At 40.3% G+C, this 26,729-nt stretch overlaps 1 protein-coding gene across 2 annotated transcripts in view; it reads right to left on the reverse strand.

Moving 5' to 3' along the window:
* The window catches only part of LOC135255273 (low-density lipoprotein receptor-related protein 4-like), an 88,913-nt gene that overhangs the window by 41,705 nt on the left and 20,479 nt on the right, over positions 1-26,729 (reverse strand). For both annotated transcript variants that reach the window (XR_010330138.1, XM_064336223.1), the window contains exon 2: positions 4,002-4,148. Coding sequence is in view for 1 of the 2 variants with exons in the window: in XM_064336223.1 (XP_064192293.1) it covers positions 4,002-4,148 (147 nt within the window). In the remaining variant the exon portion in view is untranslated. The remainder of the gene's footprint in view (positions 1-4,001; positions 4,149-26,729) is intronic.

Below are 26,729 nucleotides of genomic sequence, written 5' to 3' on the forward strand. Positions count from 1 at the left end.
TCATAACACTACTAAACCAATGCAAAAGGCAAGACGAGGGTGGGAAGTAAATCACTGTTGTGCAAAAACGATAAAAATAATCATCCTTTTTGTTGTCGTCAAAATGACAAAGACCGGTATCATTAGCAAAATCATTCATCAACAACAGCAGATTGCATTTATGAAGCTCCTTCCACAATGAGAAACTCCTTTACAATGAAAGGACTCTCGCATCAACCATCATTAACATGTAATTCACACCTAGGTAATGCACGGCACCATTTTGTTACCAGAAATCAGAAATACGATTAAACTGGTATGGAATTTGGGAAGTTAGGTAACCGTCAAATACAACCGGAGAGCAAATACACATGCGTGACTATTCTCATAACCCTGACAAATGGTTCTGTTCCCCAATAATTTAAGGTTGGACTGTATCAAATTGTCCAAACATAAATTTCATTCATAGGTAGATCCAGAAAAAAGAGACCAATTTCATAAAAGATTGTACCCGATAGGGCAACATCAAATTAAAATGTTTGTCATTAAGCCATGCGAGTGCCTCATTGCTGTATGTCAGAACTGTGCTATTTGGCCATGATCTGCAAAATCTAAAGGGGACCACAATAACAAATAAGCCCCACAGCTATTATTATATACCAATGCTAATGGCATTTAAATTGCTGCTGCAGTTCCATGGTCAACTGATTCTGAGGTTAGATGCTAAATCAAGATACTGTGAGAGGAAACCACTCGCAAGATCTCATTACTGCTGCCCTGCTCTAATTCCAAGTTTAAGTCCCAGAGTGATATTTTTGTGACATCTACATGCATAACAAGGAGATCCAAGCACTGTAAAAGTTGACTTGCTGACTTGACATTTCAGATCCAGGTGCTTTTGCGGGTGTCCTCCAGGCACACTCTGATGGTGGAATAAACATTTTCAAAGGAAGAAGCTTTTTGTGTTTTAGTGCCATTCAAGCTTATAGTAGTGTGTTGCCAAAAGTTTGCAGCAATGGAAGGATTATGCAAATTTCTAAATGCAAATAAGAATAAAAGCCCTGAACAGAAAATAAATTATGAATTCCTTCGCTGTTGGGTTTCCTCTTGCATCCACGATAATGGTGTTATCAGAAAACGGTTCTCCCGGAGGTGAAAGGGAGAAAAATTGTTCATAATCTACTTCTTACGAGATCCCTTCGTACCACACTGGTCCCGGGCATCTCTGCTGGTAGGCCTGTGTTCTGATTGGCTCAAAATGAGTAGCGGATTAAGAGGAACCATAATCTTGTTTTTGTTGAGCAAAAAACAGCAGGATCTTCCTTACCCAAGAACGACAGAAGCGGTGGGACACCTGAACATTTCATTTGAAGATGCCAAAGATTGGCTTTGCTGTACCTCAGTTTTTAAACTGGAAGGATAGAGCTGGTCTTATCTTCAGCCTCCTTCGACTACCCCCCACATGTTCCACCTCCAAAAAAAGGCAACACTAGCAGTCATCCTCAAATGCAGTGCACAAGCCTTTACTCTTGGCAGGGGGGGCTCCACTGCACAGGGGCATCACAGTTGGGGTGCTAGAAAAGCAGATGACGGTGCTTTGACACCGTCCTCAATCCGTTCTCCTGAATGAGGAAATCTGAGAGCAATGATGAGACAGGCAGGAAGCAAAGACCTGCAGTACACCTTTATAAATCTCTCCCTTTGGCTGCCTTAGTTCAACCAGGTAATGGATTTTCCCAGCTTCCTCTTCTTCATGTTAAAATTAGGTGATGCCATAGAGCCATTTATACATGCTGGGGAACCAGAGTTTGCATATCATGCATTAGCCATGCTAGCTATTTGGGTCATGTGGTTGCTAAGATACAGGTCATTAAATAACATTTTGTGATAAAAATAAAAACGGTAAAATAGAAATTAAAACTGCTCGTGGCTATAAAGTGAAAGCTCCTCCTGGAAATTGAAGCAGCAGCCTCTGTGGTTATAACTACATCAGGTGGCCGTCTCACACAAACAGTAGAAATAATTTCATTGCGCAATCTAAACTCAAACATTTAGCCTAGTTTAACCATTTTGCCATGATGACAGCCAATCATGCCTGTCAGTGGTACACAAAAACTTTGAGGATGTCCATACACTCTGCAGTATAACACATAGACAAGTACAGGCCCAGTCTCACAGCACAAACTCAAAAAAATCCAATGTCTAGTGAGTTTAAGTAAATTATATAATATTATGGTGGGTCTAATGTTGACTAGAAGCTGAAACTAGTAAATGGCTAGCCCTGCTGTTTACTTATCTTCACTGGACTTTTCATACCCTCCGGATTCCTTCCTTAACAAAATATCTGGATTCCTAAACTGCACTATACTGTGCAGGTCCCAGAAGGGTGCCACTATCTAACCACTGCAGGCTTTCCCACAGCTCTTTGGGATTGCCTGTGGCGTATCTCTCCCTCAATGAAATCAAATGTGTGACCTTTCAAAGCATACATTGTTTATTTGGAATTCCAAATCCTAATTAAATCAGGGGCTGACTTCAAAAATAAACTCAAACTAGTGCTACCTCCTCTTCCATACATTCCTGAAGTACATAATACTTAGTGAGAGTATGTTGCTTACTTCACATGACCAAATTGAAATTACACCCCCCCCCTTCCCCGTTTATGCAAGACAATTAGCATACATTCCTGAAGATACACATTCAAATAATTTTGTGGTGCTTATCCCACTGTATTTGCGTTTCATGAATACTAGCAACATCAGATGTCCCTGTTTTCCGTTAAAGGCAGCACTGTTCCTCTTGGTTTTTGGGTTCCCGTTCACTCGCAAATTACTTGTGTTGTAACAAAGTGAAATATCCCTTTAAGACCTTTACCACAGCATTTTTATACAAAGACAGCATTGAGGGCTGAGAAGTCTAATGTAATCACATTGGGCACACACTATTTTACATCTAATTTACAATGATTGTGGTCTGGGTGCAGCATACACATCTGTTCGTTTTCAAAGTTCAACACTGAGAAATTAATTCTGGGGGACCAGACATTTCAGCTACCTAATTTGTGCAATGAGCCTCTACAAGGTATACTCATCAATTCTACAGGTCTCGCAGTACATCACACAAAGAAAGCAAGATGCATGTAACTCAATTCACCCATCTTAATTACATCATTATTCAATTAATGTAATGCTATCAACATACATAATACTGTATTACACAAAACAAATGAACACTGAATTTTCATAGAAAAACAAAAACCTGCTGTTATGTCATTGCCCTTTACAACAAAACACTTGGATTTTCTTTCAGTGCAGTCTCCCACCATTGTATTCGACACATATCCAAATGCCTTTAGTTCTGTACAGGATCTAGTGTATGTAATGAGAGATTTGCTTGTGTACTACTGTGTACTACAGACACAGTAGTCCGCATAAACTATAACAGCTACGCACGGGTGAGGTTAGATCTACACCTAGATCTGAACACAGACTCATCATCGATGCTACTATTGTCATGGCTTTTGTGAGCTCATCAGTGACAGTTCTGACATTTACTCATGCATTGGTTACACACAGTAAGGGACACTCATTGCTATCATTGTGAAATGATTTTGTGATATGCTTCCAGCCGGTTTTGCACATTGCAAGTCACCTTCAGACATTTTCACTTCAGGCAGACATTTTTTCAATGGTTTTATTGACAGCTCATAAAATCATTCTGGGGACCTGGATCATTTGTTTTACATTGAGCTAACCAACAGCGTGTGGTTAGCGAATCTTGATGGACCCATCGACAAACTCGACTGAAACACTCACTTTACTACCAGTGTGTATTAATGGTCCCTCACATCAGCAGCTGCATGAGATCCATAAAATAAGTCAGGCAAAAAGTCCCCTGACACACACAAACACACACACACCACTGCCTTCATAGGGCCCCCATGAGCAAAGCAGGACACGGCTGGTGTGCAGCTCGGGTGGAGAGCACATAATGGGTGGTGGAGGGAGGTAGTTTGAACCTACTGCAGCCGTCCTCGTCGCTGTGGTCCCCGCAGTCGTTGTCCCCGTCACACTGCCACTGCGCTGGGATGCAGGTGCACTCCCCGAATGCGCTCACGGCGCAGGTGAAGTGGTTCCTCCCACAGGAGCACTCTGCGCTCTCCGCTGCACCTGCGGCAGGGAGAAGACACACAGTTATCCACACTGGTTATCACATGGAGTGTCACACAGACTGTCACACGGTAAGAGACCCAGCCCTCCCATGCACCACCGCACAGACCCACACTGGAGCCTCCCCCAGTAGCTCTGCCCCCTCACCCAGTGTTGCCCTGGCAATGAAATGCACTTCCCTTGGTAATAAGCACTCAGGAGTATTCCTTTCCCTCCAGTACTGATACTTGTACTGGTATACAAAAGTTAGGGCAAAGCATAGTCTATGAGAGTTTAATGCGTGCAGGAGCAAGGGAGAATAGGAATCATCCTTGGCAAAGCCTGAATAGGAACACTTTGGAGCACTTGGAGGGGAGACAAGATGCTTCTGCATTGCCAGGGCATTGGAAGTGGGCCGCTTTCAAAGGTCCAGTTCTCATTTGCAGCTGACCCGCAGGGGGTGAGCAATGGCCAAAAAAACACTAGCCACTTGAGTGCAGGATGGGGTTCAACAACACTGTACTCGAGACTCTATGGCGGAACCAACATAATAAATTACTGAATGCACTCAGAAACCACGTCCTGTCCATCATGTGCATACTGGAGGTGGGGAGGTAAATTTAGACTGGTTTAAGCTTGTAGCCCACATTGAAAGAATGCCTATAACAACCTATTAATTTTCATATTGATATTATCTTATGCAGGACATAGAAAAGGATAACTCTACATTAATACAGCTTGATATTTAGGAGAATGTGTATTTTGCAGTAAAAAGTGAGGAAAGTTGCCAGTTCTGTCTGCACATTAATCAGTGACCCAGTGAGACTTGACTGAGTTCAGGCACACAGTGCTGGAGGCAAAACTCAACAATGGCATCAGTAGACACAGGAGGGCCTGGCTAGAGAAGTTAAAACCTTCAAAACCACCCCATACTTCACTAATGGCCATCTTTTCCACCCTTTCACACTTTTCTTCATTCCCCTTTCCTCCACTCCCTTCTTCCTTTCAAATTGAGTCAAATATGACAAAAGATGTGTTCTGCTTAGGCATCTCCTCCCGTTCCCCTGCTGAGGTCGACCCTACGACTGGAACCAGGAAAAGTTTTGGTTCCCATTAGAAACCTGTGGAGTGGCTTTCATTATGCCATCCTTCACCCTCAATGTGGTTTTCCACATTCCACAAGCTTTTCTGTCACCTTCTTAAATCTGTGTAATGCAGCTGTGTAATTTTCTGTGCTTTATGGTTATACTGGGTATTTTAGGTACTATTCAAAAGGCATTACCTTTGAAGAGACACCCTAGCTGACAGATGTTCTTTTCTGCTCTCAGTTGGGAAGCATGGCAAGATCAGGTTTTCTTTTTGAAACCATAGTGTACATTAAAAGTACCAGGTCAGCCATATATTCTGAGGCATTAGAGGTTTGGCTAAAATAACTGGTGTATGTTCTGGTTTTCACAAGAACTCTTCTTAGATTACTGTGTGCTCCTGTCAAGTTGAGCCACAAAAAAGCTAACCACATTTGTCACATGCAGTATACATTAAAGGGCACTGTAAGAGAACAGTAATTTTCTAAAACCATAAGCAATTACACCCATAAATGTTCAAAAGATCTAAGATTCCTATAACATTCCTACACATTAAAGCAAAGTATGGTAAAATGGCATAGAAGACAGAGTAACAGTTAATGAAATGAACCATTTGCCAAGCCCGATAACATTCGATATCTTATTTGTCTTTGTAAACCAATATAGTGTTTCTGGCCTATTATAAAACCACCAGGCGAAAGAGGAAAGGGTGTACCAACCCTCAGTTCCACTCTTTAACAAATTTACATTTAACCTTGCATTTCAACTTATTAAAATCCCAGCCAAACTCCCCATCTGGCATTTCAGCCTTAGCCTGACTCCTCAATGATAACACCGTACCTGCTTGACAGAACATGACGAAAGAAGAAACGGCACCAGGGACATTACCTTCGTCTACACAGGTGCGCTACCCGATTAGCCTTATGACCTCCCCATGCTGTGCCCACCCAACCCATAAGTCTCCTTCATGGGTCTGTCCACTTCCCGATAACGACACCAGCAATGCAGCCAGAGTGAGGGGCATACTCTGGGGATAGACCCAAGGACTATTACATGCAATGTCAGAGCACCTTTGCTTTTGTTAAATATATATATATATATATATATATAAATAAATAAATAAATAAATAAATAAACAAACACATTAATGATTAATTATTCACCAAAGGTAAGCTTTCAAAATATGCAAAAGCTCTGGGAGAACAATACATCTATGATGACATCTACTTAAACAGGAGTAGGAGTTTTCTTTTCAGATCTTCAGCTCTCTTAGTAGGCTACACGATACTTCTCCTCTTTCTGCCTTTTCATCATACAGACCATTTCATTTCTATTGCATATGCACATGTGCACAGCCCAAATAGGGTATCAAATAGGACTGAGCTCCAGAAGTGTCTTTACAAAATGCCCTAAACTCAGTATTGCTCAGCATAGGAGAATATAGGGACTTTTTCTACAGTTTCATCTCATTTACTTATTGCAACTGGCTGTTCGAATCAAGTGAAAGCTACTTAGAATGCTTTTTATCTATCAAGCTAACATTTTGATAGCTAGAAAGCAGAAGAGCAAGGTCAGTTTCATGGGGTAAAAGGCAAGGTAGGCCAGGGGTGTTAAAGGCAATGAAAAACAAAACCTGGTTAAGCACATCAACAATGCGATGAATGGGGCGTTTGAGCCTATAATGGAATGGAATCACATTTTCATGCATCCATGTTGCAGTGCAGTTTTCCCCCCGATGACAGGCTGTGTTAGCCTTGAGACTGCTGGAAATAATAGGGGAATGATATCAATTTCTCAACAAATGGGAGGGGCGGTGGGCAGGGCCTGTGGCCAAGCGGCTGCAGCGCTTCCCCTGTTCAATAACGGGACAAACCCAGAGAGGCCCGTGCATTTCAGAGGGGGGGGAAGAAAATCAAATCACAGCAAATTACATTACTTTCAGGCGGGAGGGTAGCAGAACTCAATTTGACGAGACAAAGGCTATTGAGTCTAGCAGCATCTCCAGTGACAGAGGAGGAAGAATTTTCCAGGGGATTAGTGGGATTTCGGGATTAACTTCTGAACAAACTGACAGGACTGGTTCCTGTGAGCATCCAAGCGGTGTAAACGATACCCATGACCACTGGGGCCTATGTGATTCCACTGTTTATTTTCAGTGCCAGAATCAAAAAAGTTCTGTATGTATTTCCTAAGGTTCTAAGTGAAGTCACATCAGAACAGGATTACAGATGATCCATTTCAACACATTTCAAACATAAAAGTGTGAGAACATTTCGGAGAGTAAGATAAATTGTTCTTTATAAGGTACAACTCCTACAGAAAACACTGCTTGACCCTGAACATCCACTAAATACGGAGTGACCAGCAAACCTACTTGAGTGTACAATAAAGCCCAACAAAAGCACAAATAATGACAGTGGAGGATAAAGACCAGGATGTCTGCCAGATTTGGAAGGATGCAAGCTGAGGTTTTCATGTAAAAAAAAAAAAGAAAAAACAATAACCTAAAGGTTCAGGAAGTTGTGGTTACAAGACTAAAGAACCCCACAGAGGTATATCAGAGGGCAGACCATGCTTTTGTCTGAATCTGAAAAGCAAAGGAAAACCACCTGTGAATCACCACTACCTTACTAGAACTGGGCAGCCACAAAAAAAATAAAAAAATAAAAAAAACAATATCCACATGTTTACATTTTTCAGGAGGTACATCCAGTGTACATATTTTTCTATTTTAATGTCAATACACCAACCTCTATAAACTAAAGAGCAAATTCTTGACAAATACTGGATGGTTTATGGCTGCTGGGTGTGGGGGGGGGGGGACCTGCAGAACATCGGTGGAAAACAAGACTGAGAGACTGAGAGATAACCGTGTGGGTTGCAAGAGACCATGAGGAGCTGATGCAGTCACCTGACACTTCCCGACTCCTACGGTGGCACATAAAGCGGGAATGATAAAGACTGACCGTTAAAGACTGGGGACCTCCCAAGTGACACCGCGGAGGGCCCTGGCTTAATGTGCATTTATTGCCTTTACAAAGTTTATCTAAGTCTACAATGGGAGAGGAAGCCAAGGGAAAAATGCCTTGTGTCCAAAAGGAGTGGAATTCAGATGGGGTTTAAAGGATAAGGAAAGGAAGACATGCCGACCCCAACACCACAAGCCTTACAAAGTTTAATAGTTTCTCAACCGACCGAATACATAAACTATGACTTTGAGCAGGAATTACATTTTCAACTCACATAATTTGACCAACATTTGGGAAAAACTATATATTAAACACAGGGTATCAAGCCACAATAAAAAGTATACAATAAATTCTGTATGATGTCTATGATGTCTCAGCAATTTTTCTGATATTGACATTTCTCTCAATATTCCATATAGAAACTTTCACGCCGACAGTAAACGTTAGAAAAAACAGTTCACAGGCTATTAAAGGGGTAGATCTTTAGCTCTCTGGGTTTAAAAAAAAATATTATTTGAGGATTAGTTTGTGTTATCCACTTTACAAAAAAGCCAGTAGATCATCAGAAACTTTGCTAAATATCTACTACACCTTTCATCGAACTATCCAATGAAATACTCCACAAAAAAAATCCAAGAAATTCAACTGCCCCCTGTTGGATTAACTACACATCCAGTTCTTCACTCAAGCAATTCACTTCTCAAAAGGTGATCTTGTGATTCAACTGGATGGCACTGGCATCATGCTCACGGTTCACTCAGACAAACATTTGTGGACAGCAAATTAAGATTTTCCAAACCAAGGCCCTTTGTAGGACTCAAAGTGAATCCGTGTTCAGTCTGTGTTCAGTTGTTCTGAATATGGAAGCAGCAATCCTGTTATTTTGACCTCCAATGATATTCCAAGGTCTGGCGATGACCCAGACTTGAACCACAACAAAATAATTACTCCTATTTCTTTGAGCCAATTTTCTTGCGGTGTCTGACATTTTTGTTGTGTATTGATAAATAATATTTACACAGCCATTGTTAGCAGTGCGAGATTCAAAGGAAAACGCTTTACTTGAATGAAATGTCAAAATCGAGATGTCACCCTCTAGCTAGCTTGGTCAACATGAGTGAATTAAAACAGAAAACACTCCTATGTTGATTTAATATTAATAGCCTGTGTGGCAAAAATGTGTTTTGATCAGAATGCCAAAACATATTTTCATCTCATTTCATCAGTGAATTAGTGTAAAACACTGATTTTGAAATGTCCTGCATTCCAAAGACGCAGCATTCCACGGGACAGCGCCCATGAAAAATGTTACCCAATATTAATGCAGATGATAACATTCAAAAAGCCTTTTGCATACATCATGCAAAAATGTGGCCAATGATGCTGAAAATCATAATGAAAATCAAATAAACCCCAGGAAACATTCTGTGTTAAGATAAACTTTAGGTTACAAGTAGGCTATTTCTTGAGACACATATTACCATAATCATTTATACATTAAAACTAAATGAGTCTTTTCTCACCTACGCAACACACTGAACAGGTTCAGAGGCATTTGTAAAGCTGTCAGTAGGAAGTGAGGAGGAACCTCATTTTTACTGGGCCACCTTTTGGAACAGATCCCCTGTGTAATAAAACTCCCTGTTTCTGCTTGATTAAAATCACTATTCCAATAAGCAGGTTTATACCTCCAAGCAGTGAAATACATCAACACTAGGACATTTTAATATGGATCTGACCCCATACAAACAAAATATTTCGCACATATTACAAGTTGCAGAAGATACACAGTAATGGACTCAAATTCTGATATTAAATGTTGGATTAAAGAACATAAATAATTCACAAAGACTTTAAAAGGGTAAAGAGTTTGAGCCAAAGCAGAGCCAGGATAATTTTGCATTGCAAATGCTTACGGAGGACTCTACATTGCAACATACTTCTGCATCTCAAGTGGAAGACGAGGTGCCCTTGGACTCCCTCTCAAGATGCTCAATGCCCTGGGGCTCCGATGCGTCCCGAATTTCCTCCCGCCCCCACAGAGCCCAGCGGGGCCGTCCTGCCGGGCAGGACAGGGCTTAGCGGCAGTGCGACAGTCCTGACAGCCGCGCTGTTCTCGCCTCCTCATATACGGACTTAATTAAAGCGGGTAATCTGATCGCAGCGCCCAGTCAAGCACCGTATTAGGGAGCCGGAGTGGCAGGTGAGCGGGGCAAAGGACAGTGCCGTGACAGCGCCGGCGAAAAGGAGCAGCACCGCGGCCCTCATCGCTAACTCCACTCAGCCATCCATCAGGCAGGTTCATTTAGCTGTAGGAATTACGGTGTGCGCTACTCCAGACAGCAGTTATTGGGGGGGGCTGGAGAAAAAAAACGTGCAATGCTTGTCAACACTCCTGACCGCATTGTTGGAGGCTGGCCAATTCTGTCCAAGGGATCTCACGTCTCAAGTTGTGGTACTGATCAGAGGGAGCCAAGACCAGAAATGCTCGCCTCATTGGACTGGTTCAGCATTGCAAAATTATGAAACCTCAGTCATGAACTATGAAGATCAATGGACAGAAAAAGACATAATAGCATATTACTTTATAAGGCATAGAAAATCCCTGCCATGTAATTAATATATCCATCTGAACTACGTTCAAAGATAACACTCAGGTTTGGCACTGAAGGACTACACTGGCAAGAAACTAGTGCATTGATAATACATGCATCAGCAGGGACCACCCAACCACACACAGACACACACACAAACACAAAGACACATAGAAACAGACGCATGGACGCACACACACCACCTGGGTCTAACCCTAGCAGAGCGGCTGCCATCCACGGTCTGGTATTTTTGACATGCCAGCAAATGACTTGCAGGAGCTGGGAAGGAATAAGCACAGCAAAAACCAGCATGGTGAAGCTCAGTCCTTCTCACAGTCAGCAGAGATGACAGCCATGAAGTTCTGCGCAGCTGTGCATCACTGCCAATAAGAGTGAGGTTGGGCCATTTCTTAATAAATTTCCATAACTGTCAGCCATTTTACATGACATTGGCCCTCACTCTCAGTACTTTGTGGTTTTGGACCAATTTTAGAAATGGGTGGGAAGAGGGCTGGATTGTGGCGAGAGATTTTGAGAAACTGGAGCTGCTAACTGAAAAGCCCGCCCACCCAAAAAAAAAAAAACTGCCATGAAGCCTTTGTTTTTAATATTCCTTTTGGCAGGATGTGAACCCTATTACACCTTATTTTAAAATAGGAACCGTCACAGAATGGTTTGGATCTGGCCGTTCTACAAAGAGGCTCAAAGATTCAGACATATTAAAGCTGATATAAAGCTGGGGAAACATGTAGAGAGGTGGCGGGGCACTCAAATTTTCTTTGTCAACAACACTGACAGGTTTTTGTGCTGCGGAAGAACAAACTGAAGCGAACTCTCTGAAAGCATTAATGAAGCAATGTAATAAATCATGTCAGGCTGAGGAAGTCCGTAACAATACTCAGACAGAAGGTTTTACTCCTGCACCTGGTGAGAGCCACTCATCCTGTTGCTAATCTCTGGACAGGAACACTGACTAAGCACGATATAAGTCCTGACATATAGCTAATATAATTGCATTCTTTTACTCACTAGTCAAATTCACCAGTACAGCTATTGGTTAAAAAACCTCTAACATAACCAATATGTGTGGGCCTTTTCGACAATGAAACCACATTATAGTAATTAAAGGTGCCACCTTTGTGTTTAAATGCTACAATTATCTATGGATGTTCTCTGTATAAAAGAGAGCCTGCAAATAGAACTCTCAATTCCACTTCGGCACTGTGAACTACAGTTCTGCTCTGAAAAGGCACAGTATCTCAGCCCAAGAGGAGATTAATCAAGCAGATCAAAAGGCTCTGACGAATGATGAAGATCTCACAAGCTGTCATTACTGCACAGAGGCAGACCTCCATGGTCTTTCTGTGGCTGTGAAATGGGGAGCAGGTGCTAGGCGGGAAACAGAGGCCCTTTTCTGCTGCATGCTGAGATTCAGCGTGAAAGGGTCGGCGCTACACACGGGTGTCCGGTGAACCCGTGACCCGCCGATCAGGCAGGGAGTGTGCCGTGGGCTGCTTCTGCTCCAAGAAAACCAGGCCCACCCCGCACGCCGACTGAAACTTGGCCCGAACCGCCAAGGCTTTCATCTCCCAAGAGGCGCATTCCAGTCGCTAGTTCAACAGTAGTTGAACAAATACACAGTAAAAACTCACTGCACTTTTCACGGGTGAGCCAGAGGCAGACAGAGGTAGGCCCCTGCAGCGGGCCATGTCAAACAAATGGGCAGGGAGCCCGAATTAGACGAATGCCGCTCCGTGTTTTGCATTCTTCCGATGATGCAGGTAACAGAGACTTTTCTATTTATTCACAGGACATTTCCATCAGATAAAGGTGGTAAAATGAATGGATTTTGGGATCTTGGGAGGGGCAGAGGGAATCGCCAACCGGTTAACAATTGACAAGGCGTGTGAGGACTATGATCTGCTTGGCTGAGAGCACAAAGGCTCTTGCTTTGACAATTGCGACCATGGGTAATGTGCTGATCATGTAGTCTTCCTCTTGTAATCCGCAGACTGTTTCTGGGCTAACAGTATTCTGTGTTAGTTCCTGTATAAGCACTGCGTTCAAGTACCCTCTGCATGGCCCATTTGCAATGTCTGAGATTGGGGAACCATAAATTAAGCACAGTGAAATGTTCCATTTAATTCCATTTGCAGTAATATATCTTCTCCATCATGGGAATGTGTCTATGTCTATGTGAATGTGACAGATGTCTGGTAACACTTACTAATACAAAAAACAACACTTAAATGTCTACCCAGAATATTTTCATAATAATTATGGTATGGTATTTCCTAAACCTAAATATTATAGGTTACTATATTATCTTACATTTCTGTTCAGTGAATAATGGCGGTTCAGAGCAAAATATCTTCCTGCACTTTGACATTCCTCTTTGTTGTATGGACAGGCTAAAATTGCAAATATATTTTATTTTACTAATGCCACAAGGAAGCCTACTTGTCCAGGGAAATCATAGTCTTAACAGTGTTGAAATATTACACTCTATATTACACATGCAAATAGCTACATATTTTTTTCAACCAGAGAAATAATTGACTATGCTACTTATGTAGATAAGCAAACATATAAACAGGAACATACATCCATTGTGACACCAGTGGGCTGACAGACATTGCTACTGACAAGCTTAGATATAATGTGGTAGTACTCTTCCAACGTCCATTAATCAATACTAATATGGTGTTCTTCTAGTGGCCTAGCCAACACTGCTCAATAGTATTTAAATAAGTTCTCTGTATGTTAAACAAGCAACAGAATATGTGATCAACATGCAAAATTAATTATTTATCTTGCAAGCAGACAGTAAACTCAAATAAAATTAGAAGTACGCTCTTCCAAATGAGGACCATCTTAAAAACATTCTACTAATAGTCATAATACTCTTGCTGAAACTACATGTAAAAATCATTTTAAAAGCTTAAAAATTTCAACTCTTAAATATGATGCACTTCTGGGATAAATCAAACCAAATTTCCAGTTGAAAAATCTGTGCCAAACATTTTATATGAAATTAGCAGATGCACAAGGAATGTTAACATCTGTATTTGCACTGAAACCAAGAAATAAAAATTGACATGGATGAAAAAGGAAAAAGATATACAAAGTTAAAAGAGCAGGATCAGTTTAAAAAACAAGTGCATTTTATCAAGGATTTGGCCATTTTACAGCACCCATCGCACTTTCTTGTCAGAAGGTAAAAAATTCCGTAGTGAAACTGTAGTGCCTGGCAACAGTCCAATCAACAGCAAAGCCCAGCGCGGAGATCTGAGCACTATCTGATCTCCAATCTAAGGCACACAGCCAACACCACTGCACCCCTGCACCTCCCTCATCCCTCCTCACAACACCAGAACAAACTCATCCCAGAACTTGATCACTGCATTTACAGGTGCTAACCAAATGATTGAGAGGATATCAACTCTAGTGACTGAAGGCAGTACAAAAAAAAAGACAAAAACACAAACGCCTAAAAATGATTAAGAGGTAACCAAGTGTAAAAGATGGACTATCCGTACAATGTTTATTTGAGCAAGCACTAAGCATTGACCATGAAGGACATCACATTTCAAAGAAAGCACAACAATCCCTTTTTAAGTGTATATAATCAGGGCAATTCTAAGATGGTCTCAACAGCAAATTTGTCACACATCATTTGCTTAGTGCGAGATACAAACAGCACTGATCCTATTAAAATGATTAGCTGGGGAGGGGTTTGTTCAATGCCATAAAAACGTATCCTTTGATTTCATTTGCACCAATTGGTGTAGGAGGCTGATAATAAATTTGATGCATATCTTCAGTTCAGACAATGACAACCACAGTAGGTCTTAATGGTGTTATCAGTTTAAAAACAGAAGAGGCAGCATTGAACTAGCTACTTGGCACAGCACAGGGGTGGCCATTCTGGCCATTTCAGCAGGCCTCGCTGCATCGCAGCGGGTGTACATGGGATAAAAAGATCAGAGAGGGGCAAGATTTCAATTCCTTTCTGAAAGTGAAATAATCATATTCACTTGCTCATATTAAGAGCAGACCTTGAACAAAGGGTACCTATCATCTGTATTCCAGAGCACTAAATGGAGTTAGCACTGAGTAGCAACTGGACAAAGTGTTGTGCATGCATGTGAATTAAACACGATTCCGACAGTTCTACAAGGACTCTTGCCATTTTGCTCTCAAATTGAAAACATTTAGTCTCATCTTGAACAAATTACCCTTTGTTGTGTCTAAACAAGCTTTATGTCTACTGTTTTGTTTGACCTGTAGCTGAAAACGGTTTCAGCTTTCAAGTGACAAGACCGAGAACTTGAAAAACATCACTTAATCTTGTATTGACAAGTGTGTTAGACTCAACCACTCAATTACACAGCACATCTATGCATTAGAGACTAACTGCTTCTATAATTACTCCACTAGTTTCTTTTTTGATAGGTAGGTAAATGGCTAAACCAACAGATAGAGAAACATAAAAAAGTATACACACTTGAACCCAACTAACTGCCACAATTATACACAGTTGAACCCAACTAACTGCCACAATTTTAAAAAGTGCAGTGAAGGTTTTGAGAATAAATCGGGCACATTTCAGTGTCACTGGCATTCCTTGGGCAGTTGTCTGTCCAGTCACTGCCCAGCCCAAACAACATCCTGTTATTCAATTTGAAAGGTTAATAAAGGACTGCATTCTATAAAAGGCTTAGCTGGACAAAGGCACATTTGTTATTGTAGGCATCATTTTCCACTTTAACTGTTGGGCAGACATGGTCCATGTAAGCAAAAGCATGGGTCGAGCTCCAGGCTGACAGACTGAAGTACAGCTGGTCATTTTCCGCAGGGGCCAAAAAAGCCAGAAAAACCAGAACCAGAAAGTTTGGGTCGGGCCCTTTGTAGCTGGCCCTTTAAATTTTGAGTGCAAAGCACCATGCAAGCTGGATAGCAGTTGTAGCTAGCCTAAGCTATGCGAGTGACAGAATGGATGCCTCAGAGTGAAAGTTATTGAGTATGAAGTGAGGCAGCAGCCATCGAAAGGAAAATCCAAGGTCTGGATAAACTTTCACATGTTTGTTGACCAAGCAGCAAATGAAAACATGGGGTTTGTAAAATAAGCAACAAATATTGATAACCCAGTGTTGCCAACTTTTGGGGGAAAAAACAAGGCCTAAGTCACATTTTAAGAATGGAATTCGTAATTCTGGCGATACCCTGTTCAGTGGACTATGGTAGCCAAAAAATAGGAACATCAACGTTATGACAGTATAGGCTACTGCACAAGCCTGGTGCCATGCACCATCCACTGATACAATCCAGACATCAAGTGCATCTTTTTCAAAAAAACATTGATGATAAACCAAACCAGGGTGAATTTACTGTACTGAAGCACTCATTAAAGTCTGGTTCAAACCGGACGGGTTTTCAACACTTGAGGTCTGGGTCGGACTGAAAGGTATGTAGGCTTATGGGTTATGACGAGTTGGGCTGAAATTTTTGGGCACCTTTCAAGTTCTACAATGAAGCATCTGGGCCCATTTAATACAGGCCACTGCTCTCCAAGTTTTTTAAATGCATCTAAATGAGATCGTTCTGTTAAAAACAGCAAACCTAATGCTTTACACAATTTGAAACTGAATTTTACAACAATACCTGCTGTACCCCTTCCGGGTCCCACATAAGAGACTTAAAAGAAATAATATCTCAGAGATCAGTTACAGCTTCTCAGTTAAAAATGATTGCACTGCACATGATATATTAGGGACTTGAAAGTGATGTCAAGCCAATACTTGACTTGAAGTTTGCTGGAGGGTGATGTAATATGAGGTTTTCTACAAACATGATTAACAGGATGAAAGAACAGTACACAGGGCAAAAAAAGCCAGAGGGTTGAGGAGTACTTTCTAATTGCTGCCTTAAAGGCAATCATTTAAAACAGGGTGGTCAAGCTTAGTCATACTGAGGATCATGTATTGAATTGTGAATCAAATCAAGGGCCAGACATGTAGTACAATAGAGTCCTCTATTTTAAAAACACACTGTATGCAAACCCATAGCTAATGAAAGAACAAGGTAGTCACTCTTGTGAGGTTTGTTGCAGAGGTGCAAGTGATAAACTTATTGATGTCATGTTTAACAGAAGGAACAGCACATTTACAAAAAGTGTGAAAGCTCAAATTGTGGTTTTAATTTGCTAGTTGAGCATAATGGTATGCTACAAAAACCAGAAACTTTGCTTTGTTGTCAGTCCTTGTTAACAGTTGGCTGAGGCGTTGCTATTCTACTTTTTGTACACTTCTGGATTTGGCAGCATTTACATGAAAAAGGTCTAATAGATCAACATCGCTTAAAGCCAATGAGAGTACACGGGGCATGGGGGGTGGTTGGCCACCCCCCTCCCATCACCAGTGCTGTGTAGTGAGACCACAGCAGCACACAGCACGCCCTGCATTGCAAATGTATACTGCCACAAACCAAATGTCTGCACTATTTCACGGGCCAGATTTAATTGATTATCTAGATTGATATGTGGACCACATAAAAATTTGTGGGGGCCCATATCTGGCCCATAGGCCTGACGTTTGAACGTGATTTAAATAACTGTATATCTGGTAACACTGGACTGTATATTAGGACAGAACCTCCATTAAATCCAGTTTGTCCATGTGATTCCTGTTGGAGTACTGAAAGGCTCTTTTCCTTAGCTGATAAGCAGGATGTTTAAAAGTGGTGGGTAAATGTTTCTCGGGTTCCCTCGGGCTCAAAAGGAAAGATGCACAATAGTCCCACAATAGACTGGTACCCTGGAAAATTCAAGTCTTCAAAAAGTGGTGCACACATGCACTCCAACACTCTGGCAACAGAAACAAAAAATACTAAAGAGAAAGAATATATGAAATCCCAAATGATTTTGAGGTTCTTAAACTTGTGTGAAAAAGATGATTCATTTGCATAGAAGTAAACCGAATCAAACAAAGAATTTCTGGCAAGCAATACTAAATGAAATTGTGAAGAGAAAAAAGCGGTTGAATAAAATACAGTATATTTAAAAAATCAACTGTCATTTTTAATAATCGGAGACAGTCCTGCTAGTCAAAATAATCCAATAGTGCGTGCATCTCTGCATGTTTGTGAGAAAGCGTGTTTTAAATATGACTAAATTGTATATATCTAGATCAGACCGAGATTCACTGGTTTTCTACAGGGGGCACTGAGCATTCAAAAGCACCTCCACACTGAAAAAGTGTGACAAAAGACAAAAACTCTTCCTGCAGTTCCCACAGTATTTCACCTGTCAAACACATAAAACAATCTCCAGCTTCAGAGGTGGAGCCTGTGGTTACCTCCTGCTGGGCCAGGACCAGTAGAGACACTGTCACCCATTTTTTACAGAAACAACATGTAGAAAAACATTCGTAAAGGTCCCGAGAAGTGTAGAGTTCAGCAATTTCTTGATACAAAAATGTAGCCACTGTGGGCCAATGACATAGTCTGTGATAAGATATGTTTCACAACTAACATTGAGTAAAAAATGGAAAGTTTTCATGTGGAATTTGACATAAAAGGAGACAATTGTTAATTTATCCAAAACAGCCTCTATAAATATCTGCAACTTAAAAGCTGACTTTCAGGTATTGTTTTCAACTTAATCCATTGATCGTTTTAAATTGAATTTCACACCCTCAGAAAAGCAACAAACCATCAAATACATTAACACTTCAGTAAAAGTGGAACCACATGGAGCAGGCAAATTTAACCAGGGCGTTCCGTGGAAAGTGTGCAGAAAAAAAGGACATTTCATGCTGATGCTCCTTAGATTTTCTAAGGAAATTTTTCAATAGGGTGTTTGAGTGTGCTACAAACTAAAAAAGCTGTTTATTTATTTTGTTGCTTATTTTATGCTTCTTGGGGACCAGTCAAGTATCAAACAACAGAGGAATAAAAAATATATAACCAAAACAACATTCACTTGAACAATGCCACTAGGCTCATTTTAAAATGACTTCCCAGACAAAACATCCCACACCTGTAACTCATACATAGAAAATTTCATAATTTTCTAAAAATGCAAACACATGATGAAATATTCAAGACTGCTAAAGATCAAGGAAATCTCATAATCACATAATATAATCACAATAAAACTAATTGACTAGTTAGAAGATCCCAGAGAGCCATGGAATATGTAAGACAATGGTAACATGACCAGAGGTCGAAGGCAAACCCCCTACCCAAAAAAACACCTAATGACATGTACATTTACTGATCCGTTACGACACGCTCCATCCGCACAGCCCCAGAAAACTAGCTACTACAACAAAAACAATACAAATCAGGATAAAGTTGTTTCATGAATTGGAGCAATATTCTGCATTTCAAAAGAACAAGCAAAAAAGCTAGGATATAAATAGTTGAAATTTCCGGCCTGTCCTATGGTTGTGACATACGTAGCCCCTAACCCTGTACTGGCTTCACAGAACTGCAGGGTATTTGTCTTAGCAATCCAAACAGGGTATCGTGTGTCATTCTCTTGGTGTCTCAATTATCAACAGAACAAAAAAAATACTTTTTTGTTTGTACAGTTGAGTTCATTTTTTTCTGACACTGCACAATAAAGATGAGCATAAATTAAATTAGCACTCATTCCTTTTTTCTTGTGAAGCTTTTCCATCTTCTTGTAGACTTTATAGTACCCACTAATTTTGATATTTCATTGTTTGAACTCTTCACACCCCTCCCCCCCTTACTTACCCAAAAACAAACTAAATGTACATTTCTAAAGCAAAATCTAAAGGCTAGCAAGCATTAAACTATGACACATGGCACATTATGACCCACTTTAAATCCCCAGTCCGGTGATCCTGTTGATTTGGCACTGAGGTTGAAAACCATGTGGACTGGCAGCAAGGTGCAAAGCCAAGGTCTCCCAGCCAATATCTCCAGCGGAGGTCTGGACCAAGATAACAGCCACAGCCTCAGGGAGATATGAGCAGTTGTGATATTTTCATACCTGCAGGCACTGCATGCACACAAACAGATTGCCTTTGATCTCAGCAGTCCATTCTGAAAGATTAAATGGCTCGTCATAGCGTGATATGAGCATGAGCAGCACAACGTATATACTTTTCACTTTCATTTTCTGTTTTCACACTCAAGTAATGTAGGGGTTGTCCTAAAGTAACTCCTAATGACCAACCAAAGTTATGCCATGCAACACACCCACGTGTCATGTGCAGACAAACTACACAAAGCAGAAAACCATTATTTTAAATATGTTAATATTCATACATTCTGCTATTGCTTTTGTTTTAAAGGTGACGAATCACTGTGCACTTATAACACAAATAATGATTATTCTGGATTCTTAGTTTCATGTTTTTTATTGAAACTTCATAGTGACATATGTTGTTATAAGAGCAAACCTACATATTATATTTTTTATCTGGTTACTGCAAAATTATACAAAAACCTGGAAACTAAACAGCCTTGTACTTTCTGTAAATGAATGCTTCTCCTGGCAATTAATAAAAAATAAAATGCTGACGAAATATTTAACATTTTTCATAAAAGCAACTTTGATCAATTTTTTCTCAACATTTTTTGAGTTGTCCTCCACCAAATCAACCTCATGTCAACTAGAAAAGTGCTGTTTTTAGAGCATGTGCCCATCCACAATTAATTCCTCAAATGTAGTACGATGAGTTCATTGCATTATTAAAGCTCCAAGATGAGGAATGTCAAAAGAAATGGGGAGGTACATAACCAGCTAATCAGAATTTTTTTTTCAGAATTTCACTCATAAGACAGTTATTTTGTGGTTACAATTTCATGCTGAAGATTATGAATGATGAAAATAAATTAAGCAAATTCTTCCCACAAATGAGCCAAAACAAGGCATCATTAACCATCCGTTTTAGGAATCTTAATTAAATTACCATGCATCATCCACTACCTCATTTCAAAGCAATGACAAATCCAACACTTACACTGGAACTAAATAAATGACAAAGAAAAAACCTTTTTCAAGCTCATGTAGAACAGTGATTGAACCACATTTCACATTACTAGAATTATGAAAATTGGGACAAAATAAAATTAGACCTATTTTTAACTGACCTTTTCTCTTCGGAAAAGGAAGTGTGTACAAGGCTTTGGCAAGTATACCTGTAACTGGCAAGCAATCATGTGTTCCCAATTTTAATGTGGCAATTTGGCAGTTCATTCTCATTCTTTGATCTCATGTCATTGGCAGGATGGGATACCATGATTAAGAATTCCTATTAAGTCGATCTTTAGGTCAGGCTTGCCTGTTAAAATGGTGTCAAAGCCTCAAAGCAAACCGGACTGAAAGCCTGTGCTGTTCTGATTTCTAGTTGATTTCTTCAGTCCTTGACTGAAGTGTCAAGTGAAAATGGTGCCCCGTGCAAAGAACAACTATTTACAGGCTCTATCTGGCTTTCTTGTAAGTTAGTGAGAGAGTGATATGTCTTGCAGTAACATGTATGAGAATTGTATGCAAGAACAATTCCCCATGGGCTATTAAAGCAAGAGCTGCTTTAGCAATAGGCTACATGTCACATATCAATAGAAATCAACAGAAAGAACGGGACTATGGGTCAATCATGATTTTCATCCTCCAAAAGCATATGTTGCTATGATGAGAAAATACACACAATAGTTAAACAATCCAATAATAACTTATACTGTGGATACAAAATAGTTTTTTCAAGCTTATTTTTCAATTCAGTTTTTAGCACAGCATATTCCTGACCAGCAGAAACATGGGTCAAATGTGACTGGAAACCATTTTTCCCCACTTACAACCTTCTTATCCCAAAAAATAAGGTCAAAAACTGTTCACCACTTTATGGAATAGTAATAGATTTGTTTCCAAGGCAGGCTCATACTGTTTTGATTTCATAGTTGCACAAAAGCATCTCTTTAAGATAACTGGCACCAAATATTTCTGCTCACAGCTTCCAGAGGAAAATGTTTCTAAAAGTCGAAGAGAGAATGCCACAGCAGCAGCCAGGGACCCACATAAATCCATTCCTACGATCCCAGACTATGCATTCTAGAGAGAGAGCTGCTGTCAAGGTTTTCTACACTTTGATTAAATCATGATATGAAAAGAATGAATTTTTCAATGAACAAAAAAAGGATGAAAACCCTTTTGCAGCATGTACACACACACTTTCTTATTTGTCATGTCATAGCAGTTTGTTGTGACAAACAGCCCTTTCATGTCATATCTAAAGCCAAAAAATGAGCATCCACAGCAGTTGTACAGCTGAATAGTGCTCTACTTTCTAACCACAGGTCTTTGTTGGCACACCAGCTCTCCCTGTGAAAGTTATTTTTTTTTTTACAAAAAGTAGAACCCTATTTAAAGACAGATTTATTCAAGGTGTGAATTGCAAAAGGAATATTTTACATATTCAGTACATAATATGCAATCAATCATAGTAAATATTGGAAAGCCTTCACTGAGGGACAGAATCGGTCTCATACCATTTTTAATTTTATACTTAAAAAGTAACTTAACATCAAAATAAAGATGTTTTCAGGTTCATCTCACAAGCCTGAATAATTAAGGCATTGTAAAAGAATCTTAACCAAAAGAGTGCCAACGTCACTGTTTCTATGACAGTAATCAGGTTATTCCAAAAAAATGAAAATAGTTATTATTACGAGCAATTTATATTGAAAGCAGAACAGGAGGCATTTGTCTTCAAACAATACTCATGTTTGCCGAAGATATTAATTTCTCCCTGACAGAAATGTGTGGCTATAACCCACAACAAACCCGATATGCACATTTGACATTTTTTGTGACTTCCCCGCAAGAACAAATGTTACATAATTGAGTTAAACCTTTAAATCGCTAACTACTTCTCAGAGTGGCCGATTTTTGGATGTTGTGTAGAGAGAATCCTTAAGGCTGACTCACTTCCACCACATGGTGAGAGACAGAGAGTTAGTCATCTATGGTTACCCCAAGCAGGGGCGTCACAGTCGGGGGAATAGTGGAACTGACAACACAGGACCCCAAGGTTGGGGGGGGGGGGGGATTATGGCTCAAAAGGCCTGGACCAAAAAGTTTCCTTTGGTCTACAATTTTCAGGGAGCCCACAAAGATTGCATTTGTGTGGGGCCCAGAAGTTTGTGCTACTCCCCTGTCCCTAGGCATTGTGTAGTGGAATAGCTCTGACTGAGCATTTATATTCTGACTGAGCATAATATATATTTAAGGAGAGGTCTAGCAGGGCTGAGGGCTTCGACAGAAAGAACAACCCTTAGTCTTAGCCAGACTGAACTTAAGATGAGAATTCACAATCTAACATGAGATGTCTGTCAATACAGCAGAAATGCAACCCCGACCTGAGTGATAGATGGAGTTAAAGAGACAGAAATTAATAAAACGGCATGAGAAACCACGGGAGGAGATAACAGACCCAAGAGATTGTATATACAGGGAAAAGAGGTGTGGGCCAAATAATGGTGCCTTGGGGGACACCAGTAGGAATGTCTTAGGCACAGTATAAGCCACCATCCCAGCAAACCCTTAAGGACCTGCCAGAGATGTAGGATTCAAACTACTTAAGATGTATTATCAGAAACCCATTTTAAAAAGTGCCATAAATAGAAGATGTCTCACACTAGTCCATCCTGTCCAAAACTGGTTTGATTATTGCATAGTCATTTCTCTATAAGGGCAGAAACAGTGCTCACATTTATCCATTTGCAGTTTTCCCAGCATGAAGCTTTAAAATCCCAATTTGTTTGTTCCTGTGTGATTATGTAAAGGGGGTGGGGGCAGGGCAAAAGCCTTCCCACACTGTGCAGGGCCTGAGGTGCTGGCACAACATTAGTTTAATCCAACTCCCCCCACCCATCGCTGATGAAAATCATCTTGACATTGAACACTGAACTTGTACTGGATCAAGCCATGCTGTTCTCCACTCACAGGGCCTGTGGGTGCACACTGCTTCCGCCTCTATTCTACACAAACCAAAAACGGATATACATATTTCTCAAAAAAATATGGCTGGTACATGTCAGAACTCCAGCACAACAAATAAAAAGATATTAAACTAGAAACAAAAATTAGAGGTCAGATGTTGTTCTGAAAGGAAATTTGTTAAGGGCTGTTCTTTTTGATTGGAGCATTCATAAACTGATAAAAACACTTTTGTGGGAGAATATTATGATGAATATACAGTGAGCTCTATAAAGTTTGGGATTTTTTTTTCTTGATTTGACTCTGTACTCCACAATTTTAGATTCATAATCAAACAATGTTGTTAAAGCATAGACTGTCAGCTTGTAAAGGGTATTTTTATAAATTTTGTTTTCATCGTGTCATAATAACATAATTTTTTATACAGTCTCCCATTTCCGAGCACCATAACGTTTGCGACAAATGGCTTCACAAGTGCCAGGTGTGTTCATATACCTGCAGGTACAAGAGAGATTTTGGTAATATAGCCTTGATTTTAGGCTTTTGATTGCCTATGGAGTATGTTATTAGTGTTTGTCAACATGAGGATCAGTTGTGCCAGTGAAAGTCAAGGAAGCCTCTATGATGCAGAGAAATAAGGAAGAAAAAAAAGTCATAAAGACAGGCCAGACATAAGGCTTACCAAAATGAATTGTTTGGAACATCATTAAAAAGAAAGAGCGCACTGATGTGCTCCGCAATTGCAAACGGCCTGGTAGGGCAAGGAAGACCTCAACAGTCGATGACCAAAAAATCCTCAAAATTTGCCCAAATTGCCAAATTGCCCAATATCCAAATCATACCGCTGTCATCCTACAGCAATACAATGATCCCAACCATACTTCTAAAGCCACAAAGGAGTTTTTAAAGCCAAAAACTAGAAAATTCTTGACAAGTCAAGTCAGTCTAATCTGAAACCAAATGAACATGCGTTTTATAGGCCAAATAACAATTTAAGGCAACTAGCACCTGAAACAAGCATTAACTTGAATAAAACCCAAGAATGAGCACTTAAACCATGTTTGAACTGTCTGATTACAAATCTAAAGTTGTGGAGTACAGAGCCAAATCAAGAAAAAGATGTCTTTGTCTGATGCATACCAGTACATAGCCTACATACCAGTGTATTATATGTAAAAGACAACAACCACATTTAAAGGCTATGCCACTGCCATTAGTAGGGGTACAAACAGACAGGGAAACATTGAAGGAAGAAATGTATACCATATGAACATTAAACAAATTAAGTACTGGCCTTGGCTTGAAGAATTGAGGACAGTGAGTAAATGAATTCATTGTAATTAAGATGAAAAAAATGTACCAAAAGCAGTAATCCCTGGCCTAAAGGGAGACCAGCACAGAATGTCTTTTATGCCCTAGAGGCTGCATCCAACTGCTCCTGCACCTCAGCCAGGGAGACTCCTGGGGTCTACATTTGTGAGGGTCCCCATTGATTTGTCAGCAGTGATGAGTGGGCCCACAGCTTTTCCCACAATCCTCTGCAGCTGGAAGATTCTCCCACAATGCACAGCAGGGGTGCAGGCTGAATAAAAGGCCTTTTCCAAACTGCAGTTAAATGTGAAAAGTTGGAGGCCTTCCCACCCCCACCCACCACTTTTTGTCCTCCAAAAGACTCAACCTGGAGAAAAAGAAAATTGAGCGACATAAACATAGGCAACTAGATTGATTGGATGCTGGAGAAAGAAAGAGTTTTCAGAGCCATTCGTACCTTCTCAGCATGACATCATAGAGGAAGAACAATCTGGTCTTTTTTCTAGCAAGCAAACCAAAAGTTAACACTTATGCCACACTGAGAGAGCACTCAAGTAAATCACAAATAAACTGCCACAAAAGAATTTCCTATTCAAGGAGTGAACACCATGCGTTTTCCCATATAAGCATCAATACCAAGTTTTACACCAATACATGCATATGATGTTGACTGCAGTACCACAAAACCATCTGACCTCATTGTTTTTTAACAGTTAAAGTAACAAACATGTTTTCAGCTTTCACATGCCCCAAAACAACATCTTTAAGGCTTTGTCATAGTCTTTTTATCAGGTAAACAGTAGGCCCTGACATGCTTCTTCTCAAAGGGCTGCATGTAATTATCTTGATAGGTCTTATATTTTGGCTTGAAGTGTTCCCTTCTCCAACACCATGAGAGGCCGTGACTCAGTGGAGTTCCTGCCACGGGAATGCAGATTAGGCTGTCCCCATTGCTCAGGAAGAAGAGGAATTAAGTGGTCATATCCCTTGGACCATGGAGAGAGAACCCAATATTGCTGAACAGCTGAGATTTTCAGACACAGAAATGTCAGCACATGTAAACAGCATGAAAATATGTGAAAACCCAGTGTCTTGACTTTCCAAGGCTTCAGAATGTAGCCTCTCTGATGTTCCTCTGTTAGCAAGAGGAACATTAAAAGCCCACAAGAAAAACAAACAGGTAAGACTCTAGGCCTACAGTTTTCACTCTAAATGCATCTTCTTATAGGTTAGTCTTAGCCAAGAACAATGGAATAAACTCTTCTGAAGTACACCTTTAAAATTTCAAAATAAGTATTGTAAAACTGATTCAAGGAGATACAGTGAGACACTAATGCAATATTACGGCAAATGTTGTACATTTTGTAGCAGCCACCAATTTTGTCAGAAAGGGAAGGCACGATCAATATTATTGCAATAGGACAAAAATGCGTTGGCTTTCAGCCAAGGACTTAGTTGATGAAAACCTCTCAATATCAACTAGGCAGAAAGCTGAAGTTAAACAAACAGCCTGTTTAAAGAAATGAAAAAGAAGACAGAGAAAATGGCTTGGCAGGGAGTCCGAAGTTATTAGCAGGTATAGGCTAATCGTAGCTGTGTGAACCCAATGTCTGAGTAGATGGCTAAATTTGGAATAAAAATCTTCCTGTAGTCACTGTTGAATCCCTTTG

Source organism: Anguilla rostrata, chromosome 5 (assembly GCF_018555375.3).
Source record: "Anguilla rostrata isolate EN2019 chromosome 5, ASM1855537v3, whole genome shotgun sequence".
NCBI lineage: Eukaryota > Metazoa > Chordata > Actinopteri > Anguilliformes > Anguillidae > Anguilla > Anguilla rostrata.